This window comes from Anopheles coustani, chromosome 3, assembly GCF_943734705.1.
Source record: "Anopheles coustani chromosome 3, idAnoCousDA_361_x.2, whole genome shotgun sequence".
In the NCBI taxonomy this organism is placed as follows: domain Eukaryota; kingdom Metazoa; phylum Arthropoda; class Insecta; order Diptera; family Culicidae; genus Anopheles; species Anopheles coustani.
The window spans coordinates 90,385,599-90,408,922 of record NC_071288.1 but is presented as its reverse complement, the minus strand read 5'-3'; the positions used below and the strand labels follow the sequence as shown (position 1 = coordinate 90,408,922).

At 42.5% G+C, this 23,324-nt stretch overlaps 1 protein-coding gene across 1 annotated transcript in view; it reads left to right on the top strand.

Moving 5' to 3' along the window:
• The window catches only part of LOC131259979 (protein kinase C, brain isozyme), a 67,333-nt gene extending 45,896 nt beyond the window's left edge, over window positions 1-21,437 (top strand). Inside the window, exons 6-14 of the mRNA XM_058261599.1 lie at window positions 10,120-10,248; window positions 14,454-14,607; window positions 14,676-14,904; window positions 14,973-15,278; window positions 15,353-15,444; window positions 17,101-17,302; window positions 17,377-17,565; window positions 17,643-17,783; window positions 17,860-21,437. Of these exons, the coding sequence (XP_058117582.1) occupies window positions 10,120-10,248; window positions 14,454-14,607; window positions 14,676-14,904; window positions 14,973-15,278; window positions 15,353-15,444; window positions 17,101-17,302; window positions 17,377-17,565; window positions 17,643-17,783; window positions 17,860-18,012 (1,595 nt within the window). The 3' untranslated portion in view covers window positions 18,013-21,437. The remainder of the gene's footprint in view (window positions 1-10,119; window positions 10,249-14,453; window positions 14,608-14,675; window positions 14,905-14,972; window positions 15,279-15,352; window positions 15,445-17,100; window positions 17,303-17,376; window positions 17,566-17,642; window positions 17,784-17,859) is intronic.
• The last annotated feature ends 1,887 nt before the right edge of the window (window positions 21,438-23,324 follow it).

Sequence of the window (23,324 nt, the reverse complement as noted above, 5' to 3'; positions counted from 1 at the left end):
TTTGAGGATGAGTTTGATGTTTTGTTTTTTAATTTTCGCAATAATTTTAACCTAATGGATCCAACGCGAGGGATTTTTGTTCAAGGTCTACTTCAATATCGGTGCTCTTTGTTTCCTTTTCTTTCTTACATTGAAAGCAAACTGCTTTGAGCTGATACCTTCAATTTTTGTTCTATTTTTCTCACTAATCAGCATTGCTTTCGGTGGCGGTGTTTTTCATTTGTTCCCTTTGTCATTTGGTTTCGGTTTTGTTTCGGTTGGTTTCCCGGTGCAAACATCATCTCACCGTTTACGTTCATTCAACATCCACGAGCGTAGTTATATTCCAGTTTGAAAACAATACAGGAAAATTAGTCCGAACTACAAGCAAACTAACAGGAAAAACACATCCATTAACAACACACGAAAAACCCTGACCGTGCACCTCCATTCCAGCGCCATAAAAAGGGGAGGAGAAGAAAAAGGCCTGCAGATGAAAGCACGCACACCCACGAGCTGACGAGCTTGCTGGGGTTTTTTTAATCTCTCTCTCTCTCTATCTGTATCACTCTACTATCTTTTTATTTTTCTCTGCCGCATTTTCACTGCACTACCATTACCGTTCCGCACACTGTCTTCCGGCAAGCCGCCTCGTGATATAGATGTTTATGTTAAATGCACCGAAAGCACCGACTGTACGAGCACTCCGTGCTGCACACTGGAGACTATGGAATGACTCGAAACCATAGCCACTTAGTTGCTCTAATTACACGTTCATTTGTGTTGCACTACACTGAATGAGAAAAGGATTGCTTGCACCATGTTGTTTAGAATAGCCGTGATCATCTGCGCGATGTGTGTTTTATAAACGAACGAGGAGTTTATAAATGAAACAAGTCTTCATATTTTAAACGCTAACGATAAGAGCATGCCGTTGCGAGTGGTGGGACACGCAAACACACGATCTTGTGTTATGTGCACAGTATGTAAATTGTGACATTTTCACATTTTAAGACACTTCAGCTGGTTTTCCCTCGTTGGCATAAATTGGCTACCATTTGATGTTTCACGAAATTATTACCCCTGCAAAAGGACCTTTTGCGGGAGGTGTCCCAGTGACATTTGCAGTAAAAAGCCTCAATAGCTCAATAGGCCCAGGTCGGCCCCAAAAGGTTCGTGAACCCCTTCGGATGATTATGCAAATTGGCCGGCGCTTGTGTCGCTCGTCGTGCGTGGGAAATTTATTGGATCGGTACCGCACGGGGCTCGGAAAAGGTTCGGCCGTGGGAAACTTTAACCGGAGCCGGTTTCGGTGAATTTGGTTGTAATGGAAAAGTTATTCTGCGTACGTCCTCACCTTTTGGGATTTTTGCAAGCGAAAGGTTGCCTTTCGCCGAAGGGTTGTTTTCATTATGGGGATGGAATAATGAAATATGTTTCTGTTTCCTATTAAATATTGCAACACGATACTGTGAACCAAGGGTTTTTTATAGGAAAGACCAGGCGCCTCCATTCACCTTCGAGAAGGGGGCAACTAAAAAAAAACCCATTGGCAACACGTGCACCGGAAGCATGTGAACGATCATAAATCACTGCGTATTACACCGCGTGTGAGTGGGAAAGGAAGTAGAAAAACGACCGGGAACCTGTTTCGTGACGCCCGAACGAGCGACACGCGCACACGGCAGGAAGTGTTTGTTACGGGAAAGACATCCCCGAAATTTGCTCCATCCTTGTGTATGTGAACGAGGGTATGTGTATGTGTGTGCACGAAATGAACGTGAAGGCACGCGGATTGTCGGTGACAAATTTGCTTCCGTTTCGTTCCGGCGCTTGGAGAGACTCGGGGAGCCGTATTCCCAAACACTGTTTCGGTTTATTTTCCCACGCTCTGCCCGAATGATAGATGACTCGACGGCGACGACAGCGGTGTTAAGGTATGTTATCACACTGCCGGAGCAAGGGATGAAGTTGAATTTTATATCCAACACGGAAAATGGCTCCTAGACGCGCCCCAACAGTGGAAAGATTGGCTAACGAACGGCACGATTTCCTGTTTCCTTTTCGCATCCTTCCAGAATCACGCCCAAATTGTGATCGGTAGCTTCTACTAGCCCCTCGATTACCGGGTCATACACAACCAGTGTTCTTACTCACCTTTTAAAATATGTATCAACAATGTTCACGCAAAAATGTAGCCCTCCGGAGGGTTGAGCAAAGTTTGCCATAAAAAATGGAGGCGCCCGGTGCCTGGTGCGATTTCCCGTACAGCCGGTCCCTGGGTGGGGCAAGGGCAAGGGCGATGATTTTTCTTCCACACAATCTCTCCAGCGCACGGAGAAGACAAAGCAGCCGGTGTCCTAGCGAGCGCGATGATTTATTATCGCACGCCACTATTGTCTCAAGCGAGAAATCGGCTCTTTTTCACCCCGCGAGCCCCGACGGCCATATTGTCCGGTTATTGTGAGACAAAGATGCGGTGGGTGGGAAAAAAAACTTCCCACCACTAAATAAATGCGGTCTCCCTCGCCGAGGGGTGGTGTTCCCGCTTTTCTTTGCTCGGAAGGCAGTGGAAAAGTGTGGTTCACCCTTCTGCCATAATGGCCGCCGTTGAGTGGTAAGGTGAAATGTTCCCCACGATGACGGGCCGCGTTAGGGGAATGGAAAGTTTATGGTGTATGGGTTGGATAAATTTTTACCTCGGCCTAACTAAAAATATAATTCAATTCCGACCTAATTCTCGAGTTGTTGTTGTGAGTTAATAGAAAGGAAAAAGAAATTGAACATCAAAAAGAATCCTTAGTCTTTTACGAAAGATTTAGTTTTTAAGGCTTGTATTTTTATCGTAAAACATGTGCCCGTTGATTGGTTTTCTGTTTGATAGCAGGATATTAGATTACTTTGTAATCTCACTGATGGCAACGTTTATAATAGCATTACGAATCAAAACACTAATTTCAGTTTCCTTGTCTAAACAGTAAACCTTCATGCTATTTTAACGCTTTGATTTATGAAAAGCCTTTTGGACTTCTTCAGGGTATAAGAAGAGCAGCTCCTACTGAAAGGTTCTCAACGTTAGGCAAGGGAATTATAATGTTTCAATCATGTCAATCTGGCGAGTTTGTTCCTGTCAACAAAAGCGTTTCGTATGCGTTAAACAACTAATAGACTGATGAACAGACTAATGAATAGACTGATTGGCAACGTGTTTTGCCATGTAAAACAGAAAGTTAGCTATAATGTTTCCTATTAGCAGATGAATTTTCTCTCCGTAATCCCCGTGTGGAGTAGAGAGACAGTCCTTAATATGTTAAGGCATTGAGGTTTAAAAAACGACCTACAAACAAAGTAATCCATTGGTTAAAAGGCAAGGACCTGAGAGGGAAAGGGAGATAGGGTACGATAGAAGATAAAAAGAGATCTAAGCACGCCCGCATGCTAACATAAATCCCACGCCGCGCTCGGCCGAGCCTTGAATGAACTCTAAACAGATGAAAACATGGCAGCGCCGATGGTTTCTAAATTGAGCCTCGAGGGGGCTTTCGGGTAATGGGCCCCAATTTGTATGGGTTACGTTTCGGTACACAAACCTACCCGGGGCATCCTTCGGCTGCTCTTTCGCCGAGCGAAGGATAGATGCTTCCTCATAGGCTCGCGCTAGGAGCTTAGTCCCGGAGCTCACAGTGGTTCCTGTCGGTTTCGTAGATTTCCCGAGCAACATTTTTAAACCAACATCCCACATTGACAACGATGGGTGGCCAAGATGTTGTAGAGGCAGCTGAAAATCTTCCACCCGTTTTGAATGATGTCGCTCTGAAACGTTTCAATCCGATAGTGTTCCGGCCAGGCATGAAATCATTCCGCAAGACGCATGAATGGAAACGGCCTTCGCCGGGAATGCCGGTCGACACAAACATTCCCGTACTTTTGCTCAGTTTACGAGGCTTTTCACTAAACCTCCAGCACCCTTCGCTGTTCCTGCGGTCCCTCCGAGACTTGCGGAACTTCGCTAAACGGGCTGAGCCCGAGCTCAAGTGTGCTTGATTGAAATTGATCAGTTTAATTTAAACAATTTCCGAGCCGGCGCTTCGGGGTGGCGCTACTGCTGCTCCTCCATCGTTGCCACGTCAGCGACAGACACACACACACCGTTCTCTCCCGGAGCCGACGGGTTTTCGTCCGCCCGTCCATCAATTTCGGGGACGGCTCTGTTGACGATGCCATAATAATAATAATAGGCGCAACCGGGCTTGCTCTCGAGCAGTCTACAACGCCCGTTTCGAGTCCTGCCCTGCGGTGCTAGACAAACAGCTACGGTTGTTTCGCAGCTGAACCATTAAATTGCAACCATGGCAGTGGCAACGCACGGTGTGAAGCGTGCATACAGACAAAGGGACATACTACAGAATTTTGTCTAAAATTTCGGAAAACAAGTACACTTTACAAGAGCTTAAATTCAGTAAAATATAGTCTACGGATTACGAAAATAATTGTTCCATAATTCCATACTAAATTCTTTTAAACATTTTGATTTAAATCTGTGTTCAGGCTTAGGTCAAATGAACTTTCATCTTGTCGATTTCAAAAATCGAATGCAATGGTTTCATGGGTATGATTTCCTTCGGGACTTCCCCTATTCGCACTCTTGCATCTAAGCAATATAAAGGCTATATTTCTCTCAGCTCTAGCCAGTAGAATTTTCCCTCCCTTTAGCATTCATCCAACGCCACACGTTTCCGTTCGCCTTCCAGCGAATGAAACGATGCGGGTGCGAACGATTAGCGGGCGAGCGCAAATCGAAACGCAGCAGAAGATCGTCGAGCGGCGTGCCAATAGAAACTGTTCCGTATTTATTGACAAACAACCCATCGTCGGTGTCATCATCGCGAGTGTGCTGAAGAGAAGGTACGACATATTGTGGGGGGGTAAAAAAGGGGGTTTTTCGCAGAGAGCAACACGTACGAGTGCGCAAATAGTTCCCCATTTCACGATTCGCTGGTTTTGAATTACAAATAGAGATGCCTTTCGTCTTGGGAGGGTGGTAAACATTCCTATTGGAGCGCGTTTGAGACTTTTAATAAAGTCTATTCAGTGGCTTTCTGTAACTAAGTTGTTTCTAGATTTAAAATAAGATTTTTAATCACTTGTTAGAACAGTGGTTTTGGAACAAATGTACAAATGTTTCCAATTTATCGCGGTAGAAAATATAAGTGTTTTGTTATAACAGATCGTTGAAAATCTTATTTCCTAGTTTTTCTTTTATTTCTTATTCACGTAACGCTCGTCTTTGGTCATGCCTGGTCAATAAAAGACTTAACCATATGGATAGGTACTGCTGTTGGAGAAAGTTGAAGGTGTTTATGTAAATCGAAAATTTTTAAAGTATCATCTTGCATTACACTCTTTCCAAAATGCTGTTTATATCAGTTGCTTCCAATGTTTAACGCTCTTGCAGGAAGAGAACGTTTTCAATTAATAGGTTTTCATTAATTTTCCCCACAGCAAACGAAAGGAAGCTTTTCTTCTACCAAGAAAACCCCTGTGGCTTGCAAAGGCGCGTTAACAACAGCTGCTCTAAAACGGTGGATTAAAAATGGCCGAATTTGAACTTGGGCAATGTTACACGAAACGAATAATCACCTTCTGCTTTGTTACTTTACCCACTTTTCCGTTGTGGGGGAGCTACAGTGTTTGTCCCTGTTGTGTGAGGCTTATATTACAAGTGTGATAAAAACAAAGTCCTCCAAAACACAGCGGAACCACAGCACCGAGCATTGGAACGAGGAAAGTTTTGTGGAAAATTTCTCTTCTAAATAAAATCCCCATCCTTCAGGCGGAGGAAACAAAAATGCTCTACACTGTTTTTTCATTGTTTCTACTGTTGGTCTTTTCGAAAGAGTAGAGAAGTAATACGTGCACCAAATGAGTGGGGTATCCTCGAAATCTTTTCTTGTTTTCCCCCCTTTGGGAGGCGGGAGTTCCTGGAATACATTCCATAATGGAAAATTCCAGCGTACTGCTTGACGTTGACTTGTGTTATTTTTTATTCCTGAGGGAAGGAAAGAAAGGCGCTCTGTGTGGGCTACTACTAACCGATTCATTCTGCATATAGGATAGTGAAGTGAGTTGGCGAAATTTGGGACGTGCTTCAACTCATTTTTCCACACCATGGGGTAATTTTCACCTCCGCGGCGAAAAAGCACACGGTTCTCGTCGTGCAGAGACCACTTAAGCGACGTAACATTTTGAGGGACAATATAAAAGGACATGGCACGTACGGGAATGCACAGTCACATATTGCACACACACGCACACACACTGGACCACACATGTGTGGGCTAAGCAAAATTTGGTGCACGGAAAATGGCACCATAAAATCCAAACGCCACCGGCTAGCGACAACTTGGAAGGAACGATTACAGTAACGATAGCAATAATTGGATGTTTCGGTGGAGATAATATTTTTCAAACAAATACATTTTCCTCCCGCCTCGCCAACGACCCTCGGAAAGCTTTTCCCTCCTGCCAGTCGGTTGTGGTTTTTCCGCAGCGAAACATTGTAGCCACTATTATTACATTTTTACTGCAAATCCTTACGCTCCTAGGAAGGAAGTAGCTTACAGAAGAGGGGAAAATGGTGTGCCATGGGGAACACTTCACGAAAATCCCACCCGAGAAGAGTCGTTAAAAATATCGTCGATAAAAGTCCTAGGACTTAAAAAAAGTACTACAAAACGCTGGTGCATCAGCGTTTTCCCGAGGAATTATGGGATGGGTTTAAAGATGGAAAAAACGCGGCAAAGAGAAGGGAACTAAAACGAACTCACAATCGCATTCCACTCGACGCCAAGGATGCTTGGCATCCGGTTGAAAATGAGAAAAACATCCATACACTGAAAGTAAAGTTAAACCGACGAAAAACCGAGGATACAAAAAAGAAACAAGAGAGCGTTCCAAAAGTTCAGACCAAATCGAAGCCATTAGAAACGATGGCAGCGACGGACGAATGCAAAGCAAATGATCTGAATGGCGCCTTCGGCGTTTTCTCACACAGGGTGGGAGGGAAGCAGCAGGCAGTAGTGTTTTTAGGAGCAATAATATAAATAAGTTTACAACCGGCAAGCCAGAAAATCAAAAAAGCAAGCAAGCAAACGAACGAACGGATGCTCTTTTTCTTTTTTTTTTTGCCGGAGCGGAAACGAAAAGCGACGACCACGGTCACATTATCATCCAATTTGCGAAACGCTCGTGCGCCCGAAGGGGAAAATGCTTTTCCTGTCGGATAATAAGATGATAATATTGCTTTTGTGCGTTTTTTTTTTCTTCTGGACCTCGGTCTCGTGCCCTCGAACGGGGGAGAAGGGGGAAAAAGGGCAAAAGGTAAATAATTTCTAGCGAGAAACCGGAGCCATAAGGCACGCTGGGAAGTGCGGGACCGTGTTTTTCCTTTCTTTATGTGATTTTTCTTTTAAAAAGAAATTATGTGAAAGTGAAACGAATGGTAGAAATTTCCATCCCTCAAGCGAGCTCATTACTCTCATAAACACACGGGGGTGGAGTGTTTCTTTTTTCCCTCCCGCGGAAGGAAAATGCCTCCGGTTGGGACCATCTCCCGGAGCCCGCTGGGAATCTCTGACATATCCTTCCGGTGCGGCTTCCGGCAACGACCTGCTTCGCTGCATCACGTTTCGTGCAAGTCGTTAAAAGCTCCCGCCCCCCGGTAAGAAAGGGAAAAGAAACGAGAGAACCAACTCTCGGTCCAAATTTTCCTGCAATGAATCCGGAGTGTCCCCGAAGTACGTCGCTAATGGTGTCGCCGGCTCGAAATGGTAGCAGGGATGGGCTTTTCACGCGAACCGAACACTTTCTCGGATTGCCGCCCGAGTCGGATGGGGTTTTTAGGGTGGAAAAACTTCCGCTTTTCAACCTCCTCAGCTCAGCTTACCAACGCTGAACCGCGTACTTACTTTTCGCGAACACAAAGCGCACCGGGTCCTGGAACTCTGCCAAGGATAATTAAATTTTCCAGTAATGGTAGCCACTTTCACCGCTTCCATACTCTACAAACCTTGGTTGAAAAAATAAAAAAACGGACGCGAGTGAAACTGAAACCAAAGTGTGCCTGCAAAATGGTGTCCGGTTTTTCGCGTGATTCGTCTCACCTTTTTCCCCGTGCGTCAGCCAATCACGGACCGGAGAATGATGGTTCCAAAAGAGAGGGAAAAAAACTACGTTAGCTTACCTTTCTCGTTTTATGGCACCGAAGGCCTTTTTATTCGTTTTCACTACCTCAATCATCGCCATTGTTTCATCCCATCCCCGGGTTGATGCAGTTTAAGGTAAACGGATTGGAAACAGAAAACAAAGCAGGCCCGACGAATCACCTGTTACCGCGCGACGACCAGCAGCAATTGGATTGCATAACGACAGGCGCTACACGATGGCGATCCGCAGTGGAGTGTACTCGTCTGTACGCAACTTACGGCTCGATTTACACGTTTCCCCCCATCCATCCGGGGTGAACAGCGAACCGAAACGTACGAAAGCGGAGCCGATAACACTCGGAAGGTGTGCGAGGGGTTTTTTTTCCGCGAGCGGCAAACGGGACGCGGTTCCGCTCGTAAAAACAGGACACCGAAGCTCACTTTGCGGGCTTAAATCGACACTTGAAGAAACTTTTTTGACGATGGCGTCACCGGGTGCAGTTTTACGGTGTCGTAACGAAGTTTTATTGAGGGGTTTGTTGTTTTTTTTTTATTCCTGGAAAATGCACTTCACAGAGCTTAAGTCTTGGATCAATTTGATGTGGTCGTTGAAAAGCGCTTGGGTGAAGTTCTCCGATAAGCGGGAAAGTGCATTACAATCGGCGGGGAAACGGCTAAGGTGAAAATGGACGACTTTAGAGTACGTGAAGAGCTTTTCAAAAGGGTATTTGTGATCGGATAAACTTGGCTTTCTGCAATATCTGGGTATGAAACAACGGAAGCATGCTCGCATGTTTATATGGAATTTCAATAACACCTACCCATTCCTGTTATGAATGTGTGCAAGTGAGTGATCATGTGACAAAAGGAAGGATTTATAGCTACATTTTTCAACCTTTCTGCATCGTTGTACCATCATCTTCTACTTCTCCATAGATATCGTTTGCACTTATGTCGCACGTTGATCCCTTTTTCTGGAATAGGATAGTGTCTCTTTTAATCTGAAACGAAAATTCCTTTAAACACACCTTTTCGTAATTCAAATCAAGATATTCCATCTGTCCCAACTATTCCTGTGGATTTTATTAATAATTGTGACCCTAGTTTCTACCTTGTCGTGTTTCTTAGTGTTTGTAGTAGCTCCAATTTGAACGTGTGTGTCTATTTGTCGACCCCTTTTTCTTCTCCCGGAACGAACCATCAAACAATGTTTCCTCCCTGAGCCAATGAACTTTTAAAAGAACTCTCCAACTAAACTCCACACCAAACCCACTCACTCAGCAAAAGCGCATTTAAACTCCACTAGATGTGAATAAACATTCCCAATACATGGTTACTGTTGCAGATAAACTAAACCAAGCAAATACACCTCTCCAACTTTTCGACACTAACCAATGTTTTAATTTTTATTTTATTTTCATTTTCTAACAATACATATATCATGATTAATTAACCTTACTGGTTGTACACGAGGTCTTTATCATACTTCCTTCTTATGGTTAAACCATTTATAGCACCATTCGTTCTCCTACTTCAGAAACCGGCGGAAGATAACCACACTTAACTGCTTTCCATTTCATTCTCATTTCACCATCAACTGTGCTATACGCTCTTTTTTCTCTGTGTTTTGCTTTCATTTCTGTACCTATCTATTTTTTCCTAAAATTTTCCACTGGAAGAAAAACTTTCTTTCTGTTTTTTTTTGCCGAGCTAAACTCTAACTCGACTTGCAAAAACTGTATCTATCAAACTTCTTAGTTCCCTCTTCGCTGTGTAGTCCGAAACGTACCGACTGGAACAAAACGCATCCAGTTGCCAAGACCACATTGCTAATACTTTGCTCTGTTTCGCTTCGGTTTCTTCGCGGGGGAAAATGAAAACAAAAAAAAATGGTAAAATTGATCCTACACCGGAAACCGGATCGTTCGCGGCGCAGCATGTGATATGAACGTACACAAGCGGTGCGAGGAGAGCGTACCGAACCTCTGCGGATGTGATCATACCGAGCGTCGAGGGCGCATCCAGCTGGCGATCACCCATTCGGCCGGCAAGCTTCACATTGAAGGTGAGTACGAAGGAGCCATGTTAAGGTATAAAAATTTGTAGTATAACAGTCAGACCATTTTATGTTTGTGACCATTAAACTGTATGTGACCTTATTTCCATAAAATTAGATGCATTATTTTCAAGGATAACAAGACCATTAGGATGAGATATTTTCGATTTAGTTTCCTTCTTCTTTCGCTTCGAATAACATGTTTTCCTAGAAACTTTTTAAGCAAGCAATAGAAAAGAAATGCTTCCACTTGCGGTGCTTTACCGGGGAAAAACAGGGAAACAACACATTCAAATAAACATCTCGCCGCATTATAATAATGGGAATCGGCTGCCATGGCACGGGAAAGCTACCGAATATTTGGTAGAAAAAGTTTTCCATCTCCCCTCCTTTCACCGTGAAGCGGATCGTCTGCCGATTGTGCCTCGGCGGAGGCGGATTGAAGTGCTTCTCCAGTGCGAGCGTCAGCAAAGGGGATTAAGGCTTGGCATTTTCTTCTTTTCGTTTTGCTCTTGTTTCATGTGATATCGTAAAACGAGATAGCACGAGGTCTAGAAACATACCTAGTTCCGGGTTTGATGTTCCACCACGAAATGTTAGTGAGCTGGGCTGAGGGGTGGGTTTGGAGGGAAATCCAGCCCGATAAAAAGGATCAACGAGTGTTCCATTTCGGGATCGGTTTCAACGTTTTCTACCCCACGCTAAGGTGGAAGGTAAAAGGCACATCCGTAACGGGTTTTTTTATCGCTTCGAACGGATTCTATTTCAATTGATGGAAGGATTAATTCGACTTGCTATGGTTTGATGGATGAGTGAGCGGGCGCTTAAAGGGGTGTGAAAGGGGTTCGCACGACCGGCTGGACACCTTCTTTTTCTGTATAAGGAAATTTGTTTTTCCCCTTAACATTTTCTTTTTGGTCAATTCCTCTGAATAGATTGTCAGTAATCCAAATCTCTTCTTGCTGATAAAATAAATCGGTTGATGTTTTTCGTATTTTACTCTAGACTCGTTTTATTGTACAAAACTTTAGAATGTTTAGAACTAAATTTACATTTTTGAATATTCTTTTTATTCGTTAAGTTTTTTTACTAAGTATTTTCTTTTCCACTAAGCTGAAACTGTTCACTTGACTTTTCAGTGAAGAAAAACTTCATTATCTTACGAAGAGTGAGATAAAAGTTTCTTTTTTACTTTCCTTTGCCAAGAAAGAAAAAGGCCTCGCCTCAAAGTGTGTTTCTATGATAGCTCACCAATGGTTTTATGGGAAAAGTTAGACTGCGGGTGCAAATGGCGAACGTTTCAGTTTCTTACACATAAAGTCAATTTGACGCACTTCAAAAGATCGATAATTATTCGCTTCCAATTTAGAAGCTTATTAGTTATGCAATCCAATATCGTGAAATATTTGACATCGGTTATGTTATTAGATTTGAAAAATCAGCATAACCGGCTTATGAAGCTCAAGCTTGTTACATATCGTGTTCTGTTTCAAAGTTTTGTTATTAACTTGAGGAAAACAGTTTTTGACCTTTTCTATTCCACGCCATTTTAGTCCTTCTTGTTCGTAACAATGGGTAAACAATACTGTTTATAGCAGCATGCTCAGTTTTCTTGTGGCTTGCGTCTTTTTTCTTGAAGTTTCCATTGCAACGAAAGCCTGTACACTGCGAGGTGTACTGAGGCATGCCTGCTTTCAAGAATTCAACGCTTCTACACCTTCTCTAAATAGCCAAGTTGACACGAGGCCGAACAATGGACGAAAGAGGGATTAACAAAAGGTATTTCGCGAGTTATCATCACCTGATAGTGGGCCAAGTGGTGAACCGTAATTTATTCGAAAAGAAAGAAGAATGTCTCCGGTGAGAGTCGGTACCCAGCGGTAAGGCTTTGTCGGCGATGGTAATACTTTTCCCAGAGATGATAAAATTATCAGAGATTTTCATACCTACGAGAGAATGCATTTTTTTATTTTTACCTTCCTTACACAACCCTCATCATTGTCGCGGGTTATTGTGCTCACTTTTGTCGCACGAGGACCCTCCGGTGTGCTTACTCTCGCTTTATTTATCTTTCTGCCATTGGAAGACTTCTCTTTCGTTGTGGTAGATCCAAAGGAAGGTTTTACGATAACCATCATCTGGCTCTTTTAGTCCCATTCTTTTTATTGTGGTACAAGAGCTGACTGCTAACTACCGAAAGGTGTCGCTGAGTTCGAAAGTATGCCAAATGGTTGTTCATTTTGTGCTCACTTCCAGTCGTTACTTCTCGTTTAATGACTCCGCATTGTCACATTTGCGTTCTACTTCTTCGCTCGTTTATTTTCGTTTTTATTGTAAAATGCATGAGCGTGATGTTTATTTAAGATATTTAACTTTGTTTTACAATCAAGAAAAAGTCAAAATTATTTCTTGTTACATTATTTTGTATTTATTTTTTTCTCTTTTTTTATCTCGAAACTTGGTGATGTGTAACTCCATATTTAATATTTTTCTAAATGGTTCAACTTTCATTTTATAATGATTTTTATAATGATGTGTTCCGTACAAACTATTTTAAGGCTGAATACTGATCCTTGAAACTCCGCTCGTAATGGAGGCGCCTGGTGTTTCATTCGAAATAATGTTCCTCGCTTCACTGCGAGAGCGCTCCAACGGACGCTTTGTTTTAGCAAACATTTTCGTTCTGTTTGCTGAGCACCATATGAATGTGGGTCATACCGGCAGCTGGCAAACGATGGCCAAGAAATATAATACGCAAAAAAGGCCCGAGGAAATTCGGTGCTCCGAACAAACACAAACTCATGCACAGGCACGGGCACACAAGGCGCAACACCGAAAAGCTCTTATAGGTCGTTTTCAATTACGATTGCCGGTGAGATACAAAACACTACAAGCAGCGATAGACAGAGCGTTGTGGGAAAGCATTATGCCACAACAATGGAAGAGGACAGACACAACACAACACACACATACAGACACAGTGGATAAAACCGCTCGAAGAGGGAAGTCCAACTTCGTGGTGCTTTCGCTTGAAACCGGGTGTGAAACATATCGTGCTTTTGCAAATATGGCATGCCATAGCTTTGTGATTCGTGTATGTGTGTGTGTGTGTGTGTTTGTGGTGGTGAATAAAAAAAGCACCTTACCAAGCACTGGGAAGATCAAGGGGGTTATTTCTTTTACTTTTGCATCTCGTTGTCCTGACTTTTTGTTGTTTTGTTTGATCACTAGCAAACCATAATTCTCACACATTCTCCGGCTGAACCAACTGGCGGTGCATTTCTTCGAACTTACACAGCACAAATACCGACCCCTATCCCCTCCCGCGAGCCTTTCTAGCGTCCGGAAAGTGGGCTTTAATCTGCACCATCGTGCAAAAGATGAAACGAGCCGTTCATCATAACGATACTAATGAATAGCTTCACACAAGGGCAAAATGAAAATAAATAACTCTGCCCGGTTCCGGTAGCCTATGCTATGCCTTGGGAACTCGTCTCGCAACGATAGATCGATTTTTGTGCAAGTTTTCTTAAAGAGTTCTGTTTAAGAAGAGAGAGTGCGAGATAAAGAAAAACATTTGTTCAACTTGATCTTTAAGTTTTGTAGCTTTAATGCGAACTCCTCTTGGATTGGAGAGAGTACGTAAGCCTGTCCATGTTTCTTTTTCTTGGACTGCTAATGGGAGGCCTAAGATATTCTAAGATAGATATTGAAACATATATTTGATTCCAAGAAATTAATAAACATAAATCAACTTTCAGAAAACTTTGAGAGCGCGCATTAGAGTAGTTTTCAAAAATTTCCTTAAAGCCGCTTTCGATAGTTGCAACTTTCAGTTGTTTACTTTCAAATGATTTTTCAACCACAAATCAGCATTTGATAATAATACTTACTGGGGTAACGTCTTTCATCTTTCAGCTTTACAAATTAATGCAAGCGATACTATTCATTTGTTATTATTGTGAAAGTCTTTTTTTTAGTGTTATATCATATCTATTTAATAGTTTGTTAGTAATTTAAATTTATTTACTTTGATTATTTTCTTGTCCTTTAACTTGATTTGAAGTAAAATAAATGACGAAAAATAGTATCTTTCTTCAGATAGTTGTGCGTCGTGTAATGGAAAAGAGTGTTTACTAAGAATAAATTTATGTTTTTATCACTTTTACTTTATATTCATATATTTTTATCTTTCTTTCCCGTCTTGTGAACAGTTAAACAAGGCCGTAATCTGATTCCAATGGATCCGAACGGTTCCAGCGATCCGTACGTCAAGATCAAGCTGATCCCGGACGCGGACAACGTGAAGAAGAAAACCAAAACCATCCGCGCGTCGCTGAACCCGGTCTGGAACGAGACCTTGGTATTGTAAGTGATAAGAAAGTGGCAAACAAATTACGAAGGGCTTTGGTGTAACACAGTTTCCCGTCCATCAGTGATCTCAAGGCGGAGGACAAGGACCGCCGGCTGCTGGTCGAGGTATGGGATTGGGATCGTACCTCGCGGAACGACTTCATGGGTTCGCTCTCGTTCGGCATCTCGGAGATCCTGAAGAATCCGGTCGACGGGTGGTTCAAGCTGCTCACGCAGGAGGAGGGCGAGTACTACAACGTGCCGGTGCCGGAGGAGGGCGCCGATCTGGTGCAGCTCAAGAGCCAGATGAGGGTAAGGGAAGCCAACTACCAAGCAGTGAGATCCCTTGATAAATCTAATTCATTTTCCCTTCGGCGCAGAAAACTTCCATCACGAAGAAGATTCCGCTGATGAGCGACAAGGATGTCCCGCATAATATGACCAAGAAGGACGTCATACGGGCGACCGACTTCAACTTCCTGATGGTCCTCGGCAAGGGCTCGTTCGGTAAGGTGATGCTGGCCGAGCGCAAGGGCACCGACGAGCTGTACGCGATCAAGATCCTGAAGAAGGACATCATCATCCAGGACGACGACGTCGAGTGTACGATGGTGGAGAAACGCGTCCTGGCCCTCTCCAGCAAGCCACCGTTCCTGGTGCAGCTCCATTCCTGTTTCCAAACTATGGTACGAACTCATTTACGTCTATTTCGCATCTCTTTCAACCTGCTAACCTTGTTTCCCCTTCCGTTCCCCATCAGGATCGTTTGTACTTCGTCATGGAATACGTCAACGGAGGTGATCTCATGTTCCAGATTCAACAGTGCGGCAAGTTTAAGGAACCCGTCGCTGTGTAAGTGTTTTTCCCAGCTTCTCTCAAATTCATGTCCACCTTCGTTCGGTTGTTACGTAACGGTCACGAAACATTGACCTACGTTCCGTGAGGAAAAGGCATTATTACGCATGAAAGTGGCACTCACGAACATGCTATTGATGCGCATTCCAAACACTGCACAGTGAGTCAACTGCACACAACCAGGTGGATAGTTTTTTTGAAATGTCAAAGGATAATAGCTAGTCAGTTAAATGTATTATTTAATGACAGGTAGATTTTCAATTCCATTTCATCATGTATGTATAAGGCTTATAAGATTTTTACACATCAACATTCAGTATTTTATTTGTTAGTTGCATTTCAAATCAATGCTAATCAAATCGATGAGTATCAATTTTTAAATATCAATAGAATAATGTTTTCCAATTATAAATATTACCTGATACTTTTTTATTTACCGTAACAGTTCATAAATTTATCACATGAAATCGAAAACGGTTTCCAGAACATTTCAGACACAAAATTCAACTAAAAGATTAAAAAATTTATAGCTTTCAACACAAACATAAACATTGCAGTGCAGTGCAACAAACTAAACACAATACTGGCCGGCCTCGGTTTTTGCCACCAAACGGGACTTTGACAGCGACGAAAACCGAGGCTAGCGGACTATAGTTCTTGCGTTTATAACATTTACTCCTGACAAAACAAACGTTGGATGTGTACATTCTTCTCGTCTGAATTTTCAGTGGTTGATATGAACGTGTTGTCAAACTATAACAAAGTTTGTGTGTTTTGCCAGGAAATCAATGGCCAGCAATCGTTTTAAATTCCGTGTTACTTCTTTGGTGTCTATGCCATGTAGGTTTACAATAATACATTCAGTGCTTCAATTGAAAGACATTTTTGATTGAGCAAAGTAGTCTGAAGCAGAAACCCTGTACCACTTGTTTATGAGTCCATGTTCGAATCTTCTGTCGGACAAAATGCATTCAATCGTATGAGTAAAGAAAAAAGCACGCTACTATAAACCAGCTTCTTACGATTTGTCAAACGAAGAAAACCGAGGCCAACGAAAACCGGGGCCAGCCTTTACTAAGTAAAAACTACACGACTTTCGATGGTTTTTCTAAAGCACTTTTTCACGTCTGAACAGTAATCATGTTTGTTTTAAATATTTGAATTTGGAGCGTGCACAATTCTTGAAGTTCGGTTTGATTTTTCAATTGAAAAGTTTGAAACTGTTTGGCCACCTGTGTTCCCATGGTGTGCCATCCCTAATGCGGCTATGACGACAAAGAAGCTAGAACCGGACCTCAAGGAACCGGGGGAAGAAAAGCTAGAAGACGGTCGTGGAAGGCCATTGTTACACCGACTAATTACCGTTTCGGTAATTCACTTATCGCTCCGTCGTCAGACGACGCAACAAACAAGTTGGTGTTTGGCGAAAGAGAGAGAGAGAGAGATGGCGAGGTCGGAAGTCAAAGTTCGGTGGACGGAAGTACGCGTGGACGTGGAATCGATTAGCCGTGGGCTAATTGAATAAGGGCTCCCGCTCCCGGTTCGTTTATTTTTGGGACGCTTTCTTGCAACGCATTAGGCATCCGGGGCAGAGGAAGAAGTGCATGGAATGGGAACTGTTGCTTACTTTTCGGTGATTTCCCCGCCTTTCAGCTTCTACGCGTCGGAGATTGCCATCGGGCTGTTCTATTTGCACGCGCGCGGCATCGTCTACCGCGATCTGAAGCTGGACAACGTGCTGCTGGACCAGGACGGCCACATCAAGATCGCCGATTTCGGCATGTGCAAGGAGGGCATCCTCGCCGACAAGACGACCAAGACGTTCTGCGGCACACCGGACTACATCGCGCCGGAGGTGGGTTCGCTTCGTCCGGCGAACCTCGAGGACGAGTTGTTCACTGTTCTAATTCGCTTCCTTCCGCCGGGCAGATTATTCTCTACCAACCGTACGGGAAATCGGTCGACTGGTGGGCCTACGGGGTGCTGCTGTACGAGATGCTGGTCGGCCAACCACCGTTCGACGGTGAGGACGAGGAGGAACTGTTCGCGGCCATCACCGACCACAACGTGTCGTACCCGAAGAGCTTGAGCAAGGAGGCCAAGGATGTCTGCAAGGGCGTAAGTAGTCCCCGGGAGGGGGGGAATAAGTTATTCAAAGTTGGTCATACATAAACGTCAACCCTCTTTTCCTGCAGCTGCTGACCAAGAACCCGCAGAAACGTTTGGGCTGTGGCGCACGCGGAGAGGAGGACGTCCGTGCGCACGCCTTCTTCCGCCGGATCGACTGGGAGAAGATTGAAAACCGCGAGGTGCAGCCACCGTTCAAGCCAAAGATTGTACGTAGGAACCTCTTCAGAAGGTCGACATCGGAAGAAGTCCCATTAATTTACAACCGTTTCCCTCCATTTGCAGAAACATCGCAAGGATGTGTCCAACTTCGATCGACAGTTTACGTCGGAGAAGACCGATCTCACGCCGACCGACAAGCTGTTCATGATGAATCTCGACCAGACGGAGTTCAACGGCTTCTCCTATCTCAACCCCGAGTACGTGCAGTACGTCTAGGGCGTTGCTGGTCACGAGCGCGTTGCGGCACGAGATCCTGGAAGTGATTGGAGTGGTGATTGCTCAAACCCGGCCACTCTTGGAGGCGTTTGAGTTCGGTTCACGTTTTAATTTGATCGTTATTTGTTGCCAACCGGCTTTTATTTGTTTAAGTGTTCCAAAGAGAATTTTAAGTCGTTTATGTAATTCGTATTTCTCCAAGCCCAAGCGGAAGGAGAAGGCCATTTTGGTTCGAGAAAGAGTGTATATTCCGTTCGAGTTGAGCGAGAAGAATCGATCGTGAACTAGCGGTTCCGATATGTTTGTAAATTTAACCTTTTCTTGCCATATGCTCTCTTACATTCACTCGTTGTTGTTTCCTTATTTAACGTAAGAAAATGTCCTGTTTACCATATGGGCTTTAATAGAGAGGAAAAGTAATTTCCTTACTACTATCGTTTTACTTGTGCAGTTTCTTTAACGTTTTTCTTGTCCAATGTCATCTTCCGTTCGTCCAACTCAATCGCTCCTATACTTCTGCGTTTACTTCACGAACGTGTGTTTCTCTTTTTCTAGCTAGTAACATACAAATAGAAACAAGCGGACGCCATAGGAGCTATCTTTCGGCTCGTACTCCATCCCGTGGCCCTCCCCTTTCTAGCTCCCCGCTCTGGGCGGAAGTCTAAAATTGCCAAACTCTTTTTAATCTACTAGATGCCACTTTTACACTCATTAACGTGACCGGAACGGGGCGGAATCGTTGCAGTGACCGTTAGCGAGGAGAAAAACCTAAAAGACATCCATGTTTATTTGCTCGCGCTCGCGGTCGCTTTAACGGTGCCCGGGGACGGTTCACAATTTAAAAAACATCTGCACCTTGTTAAAATCTACACACTTTTATACTATATAAATATATATACAAACTCATATACAGCGGATAGGTTGGAGGTGGGAAAGTGATTATAGATTCACTGGAAATGAAATAGACAAAGCATTGCTAAAAAAAAAGGTTGCATCACTTAAGAACAAGCAAATTTGAATAAAAAGTCGTCTCTATTCCTCACGCAATATTCCATTCTTTTCACCCCCTCGTGTGCATTCCACTCGACGTCGGAGATGGAACGCCCAAATCCAAACTATAATACAAAACCAGATTCAACCAATAGTCGTAGATGATCTCTTGCTTCGAGGAAAGAAAACGCTAGGGAATGAAACTATACAACATTTGAAAGCCTTATTGAGATGTATTCTGTGGAAATGGAAAACTAACCTGGAAGAATATGATTACAACCTACCACGTGAACTAAAAACCCCAGCAAAACGGTTTCGGATCGTGCACCGCGAGTGTCGACGAGGAACGTGTTTGCCATATTTGTCAGCACACTTTACCATATGACGCATCCTCTTCGTGCAACGTTTATGCCCCGGTCGAATGAACGGTTTGCCATATCTTCTAGGATGAAAGTAGATAACAATAAGGAAGGATGGGGGAAAAGATGAAATATTTTACGTTGCATATGCGCAAGAACAACTGATCCAATCTTTATCCAACAGTATCACCTGTCCCCTTTAGCATAGCAACGGCAAAGCAAGCGATCGTAGGTTGCACCAACGGGGAACGGAAGCGTAAGGTTAAATTAAAACGTGCTACACACGATGCCGGATCAAAGCACGTTTAGGTCTCGTGTGTACTAAGAAAACACCACTTTTTTCAACTATTAGAGCGATAATGGAGAGCACACATTGACACGCTATCACAGACACAGACATGAACACACGTAAATAGTGGAATATTGCTAACCAATGTCCGAATCACATATGGCCAGTAGCTGAATTTGTTTGAGAAAGATACTCGCACGTGCCACAGCAACAATCAGTCAAACCGGAAAGATACCAACACCAGTGTATGTAATTGTGCAGTTTCAAACAACAGCACTCTTATAAGTAGCAATAAATCTTAAAAAGGAAATAATGGCGTAAGGAAGAAACAATGTATTATCAAACATTACTCCGTTTCGAAATAGTAAGCGCATGCTAAATGGGCTAAGCCACCTCGTTTAAATATATGCAGCACATCACAAACGTTGTAAGCGGAAACAGAACAAGTAAGCATAGGAGAAGCTCGATAAATCTTCTTCAAACCTCCCTGCGGCACACAGTTTAGCTACCTAAAGCGATAAAACACACCTACCTTCACGTGCAAAATGAAAAACCTAAACATACACTGTCACACATGCATAACACATTCATGTAAAAACAACCAAAAGGAGCTTTAATCTTGCACTTTATTGACCTATTATCGAATAACGAAACAAATGTGAGGTAAAATAAAGGGAGAAACTTAGCACTTGCAGAAGTGAACGCTAGGCGGAAAAGGGAGAAGATATATTTCCGGGAAGAATAATACTATATACTCAATGAAAAACAAAACCAGCTAATCGTTAAAATGTAAGGTAACATAAGAACTCGTTGTGAAATATTACAACACACAAACACAAACATTGTATGGCAAGATCACCAGAATGAGAAAGGAGAACAAATCAATCACGATCAAATCAATGCAGATATAATTATTTCCCTTGCCGGTATTGTAATCTCACACACTAAGTTACCCACAGGATATGAAAATTACATAGACAACATGATAAACATAATAACACATCAATAAAAAAAACCGAAACAAAACAAAACTATCAGAAGCAGGAAACCCGGTTGCGTTGTGATAAAATCTGGAGTACCTTCGGCCAGAAAAATCTATTAACATTCTGGCACATGAAAAGCATTTAAACATGCTATCCCATTGCAATAGACGAATTCTCATGATGACCTGCGAGTCTGCTTGTGCGCGTAGCACGAGGATCAATGCACATGCACCAATGCGAAGGACTGGAGCAATTGTATTAACCAGAGTAAAACATCTTCAAGAGATCTATTTACTATATTGGAATATAATGGATGTTGTAAAACAATCACCTGAGCGACAAAATAGGAATAAATATGCTGATATTTAAGCAAAAACTTATAGAACTGCAAATGGACAGCTGGGCAGCCCGCGCAGACACATTTGTTTGACCTGACGGCATTTCAATTGTGAGCGAAAAAGAAGGCTACTGACGAAAGGAACAAGCAATTTATTCACTTAAAAAGTATAGAAGAACACTCCAAACTCGTACACTCACATACAAACATGAACTCATTTAGCTAAGCAAGACATCTTCTAAATTACAGTCAACACACGCAACTGTACTTTCTTCTCGTGTTTAGAATTAATGTCGGGAGTCGAAAACCTGATACGGAAAGAAAAGATTTAAAAGACAAGTAAATCCGGAAAATATACGGAAGTATATTATATGATGATGAACAGAGGCATGAAAAGGAAACGAGAAAAAAAAAACAGTTAAGAAAAGAACTTGGATAGGAACGAATATGCTAACGGGATCAGATTCGATCATATCAAATGGCTACGGTGGCTACTCTGTAATGAAATGAACGTAAAATTTTAGATGTGATTGGATTTGCAATAGACTAGTACCGTCTAGGAACACATGAAAACGAAAATGACAATCTACAATTAAACGTTTAACTAGCAAAAGAAAAAACAAACATGAAGAAAACCAAGTGGAAACACGGTAGCATTTAGTTTAGATGTATCCAAGACGCGGTAAGCAAATACGAAAATTGAAAACATTAGCAAAGCATACGATGGAAAGGGTAAATACACTCGATAATGCTGTAGAAAACCGATTCCGACAAATTTAATTTAGTTGGCAGGTAAATCAACTGTAACTTATTGCCTGTGTCCTACCCGGTTGACAAAAATTCAAATTTTTTGCAGCTGTCATGTAGTACCAGCAAGTTTTTCCATGGCAGATTGCTGGGACTCTTGCTGGAAGTACATAGTACCAGCAACAATGTCAATTTCTGTCAACCGGGTAATCCTTTGACGAATCGACGAATGAGAAGATGATAAGATACGGCATTCGTACCGTACCCGGTGACACTTACTCTTGAAACCTGTATAGTCTGTCAACATTCCAGAGTACTGTCGAGAAGAAGGCATCACAGAGTTGGTAAGACAGGAAGGCATATAAAACAAACCGCTGGTGAGGAATTGAGTTAGTTGTGTGAACTTGAGAAAGGAATGGCGGGATTCTTTTTAGAAATCTGGTTGAGAGATTGGTAGGTTTCATTTGAATGCATACGATTAAAACTATTCGACATAATTATTTGTAACATAAACTTTGTTTGTTATTAGTTAAATTAATGAATGACTAATAATAAGGATCCGTTGTATCTTATTAAATTGTAACATGTTAAAAGCCAATTATCGATTGTTTAATGCTACGTAGTACTTTATTTTATGCGGTATAGATATTTCAAAGCGATTATTTATTGTTAACGAAGGCAAGAAATACTAGTACAACGTTTTCGTTAATTTACTGCTTGCGTTTGTTTAACACTACTCTTAACACCGAATTCCAATCTAGCATGCCGTTTATTCCACCACGAGGATGTTAATGCGATAATCTTATAATCTGTGAGCAAACTGGGAGCATACTGTATGCAAGCATTCAATCGATTTGTGTACGACCTCCATTGGTATCCTTTATGAATATGATTTAATCTTCTCTAGTTTTGTACACCGAGCTGTACATTTACTGCATTACGGGCAAGGAAGCGATCTAAAAGAACCTGAGTAAAAACTAACTAATACATTCGTGAATAAACTAAACTCAAGTTAATAAAGGAGAACCTGACAGTCAAGGAAATTGGACACAAATACATCACATAATACATGAGCGAAATCCACCTTCAAGTAAAACAACAGCATACAAAGCAGGAAAACAGGAGACCCTTTATATTTTAAATTAAAAAAATCAATAACGAGTAGCGAGGGATATCTTAATTCAAGTTTTTTTCCCAAGAGCGTAACAAGAGAAAGTGAAAGTCAGTGAATTTAAAAACAATCCAACACGTCGGACATAAGCTGTGCAAAATGGATGAACTACCCCTAACGCTGATATACAACTACATCTAGGACCCACCGTGTGTTTCTTTAGTTGTTTTTTAATTCATTCAAACTACAAACTGTTGTGACTGTCCAATGGATGACATAGCAACCGAATTCTTTGCCAAGGTTTCTCAAAACTTTGTAGGATTTTCACAAAGTAGCTTAAACATTATTTCACCGTAGTTAGTCTATCGATTTGTCAACCTTCGAGGTGTAAATTGCAATGGAAACAGGACACAGGAGAGCTGTAAATTTACAGAAGGATGGCAATTTTTTCATTAGAATCCCATACTTTCTCCCCCCTAAACTCCCGCTCCCTGAT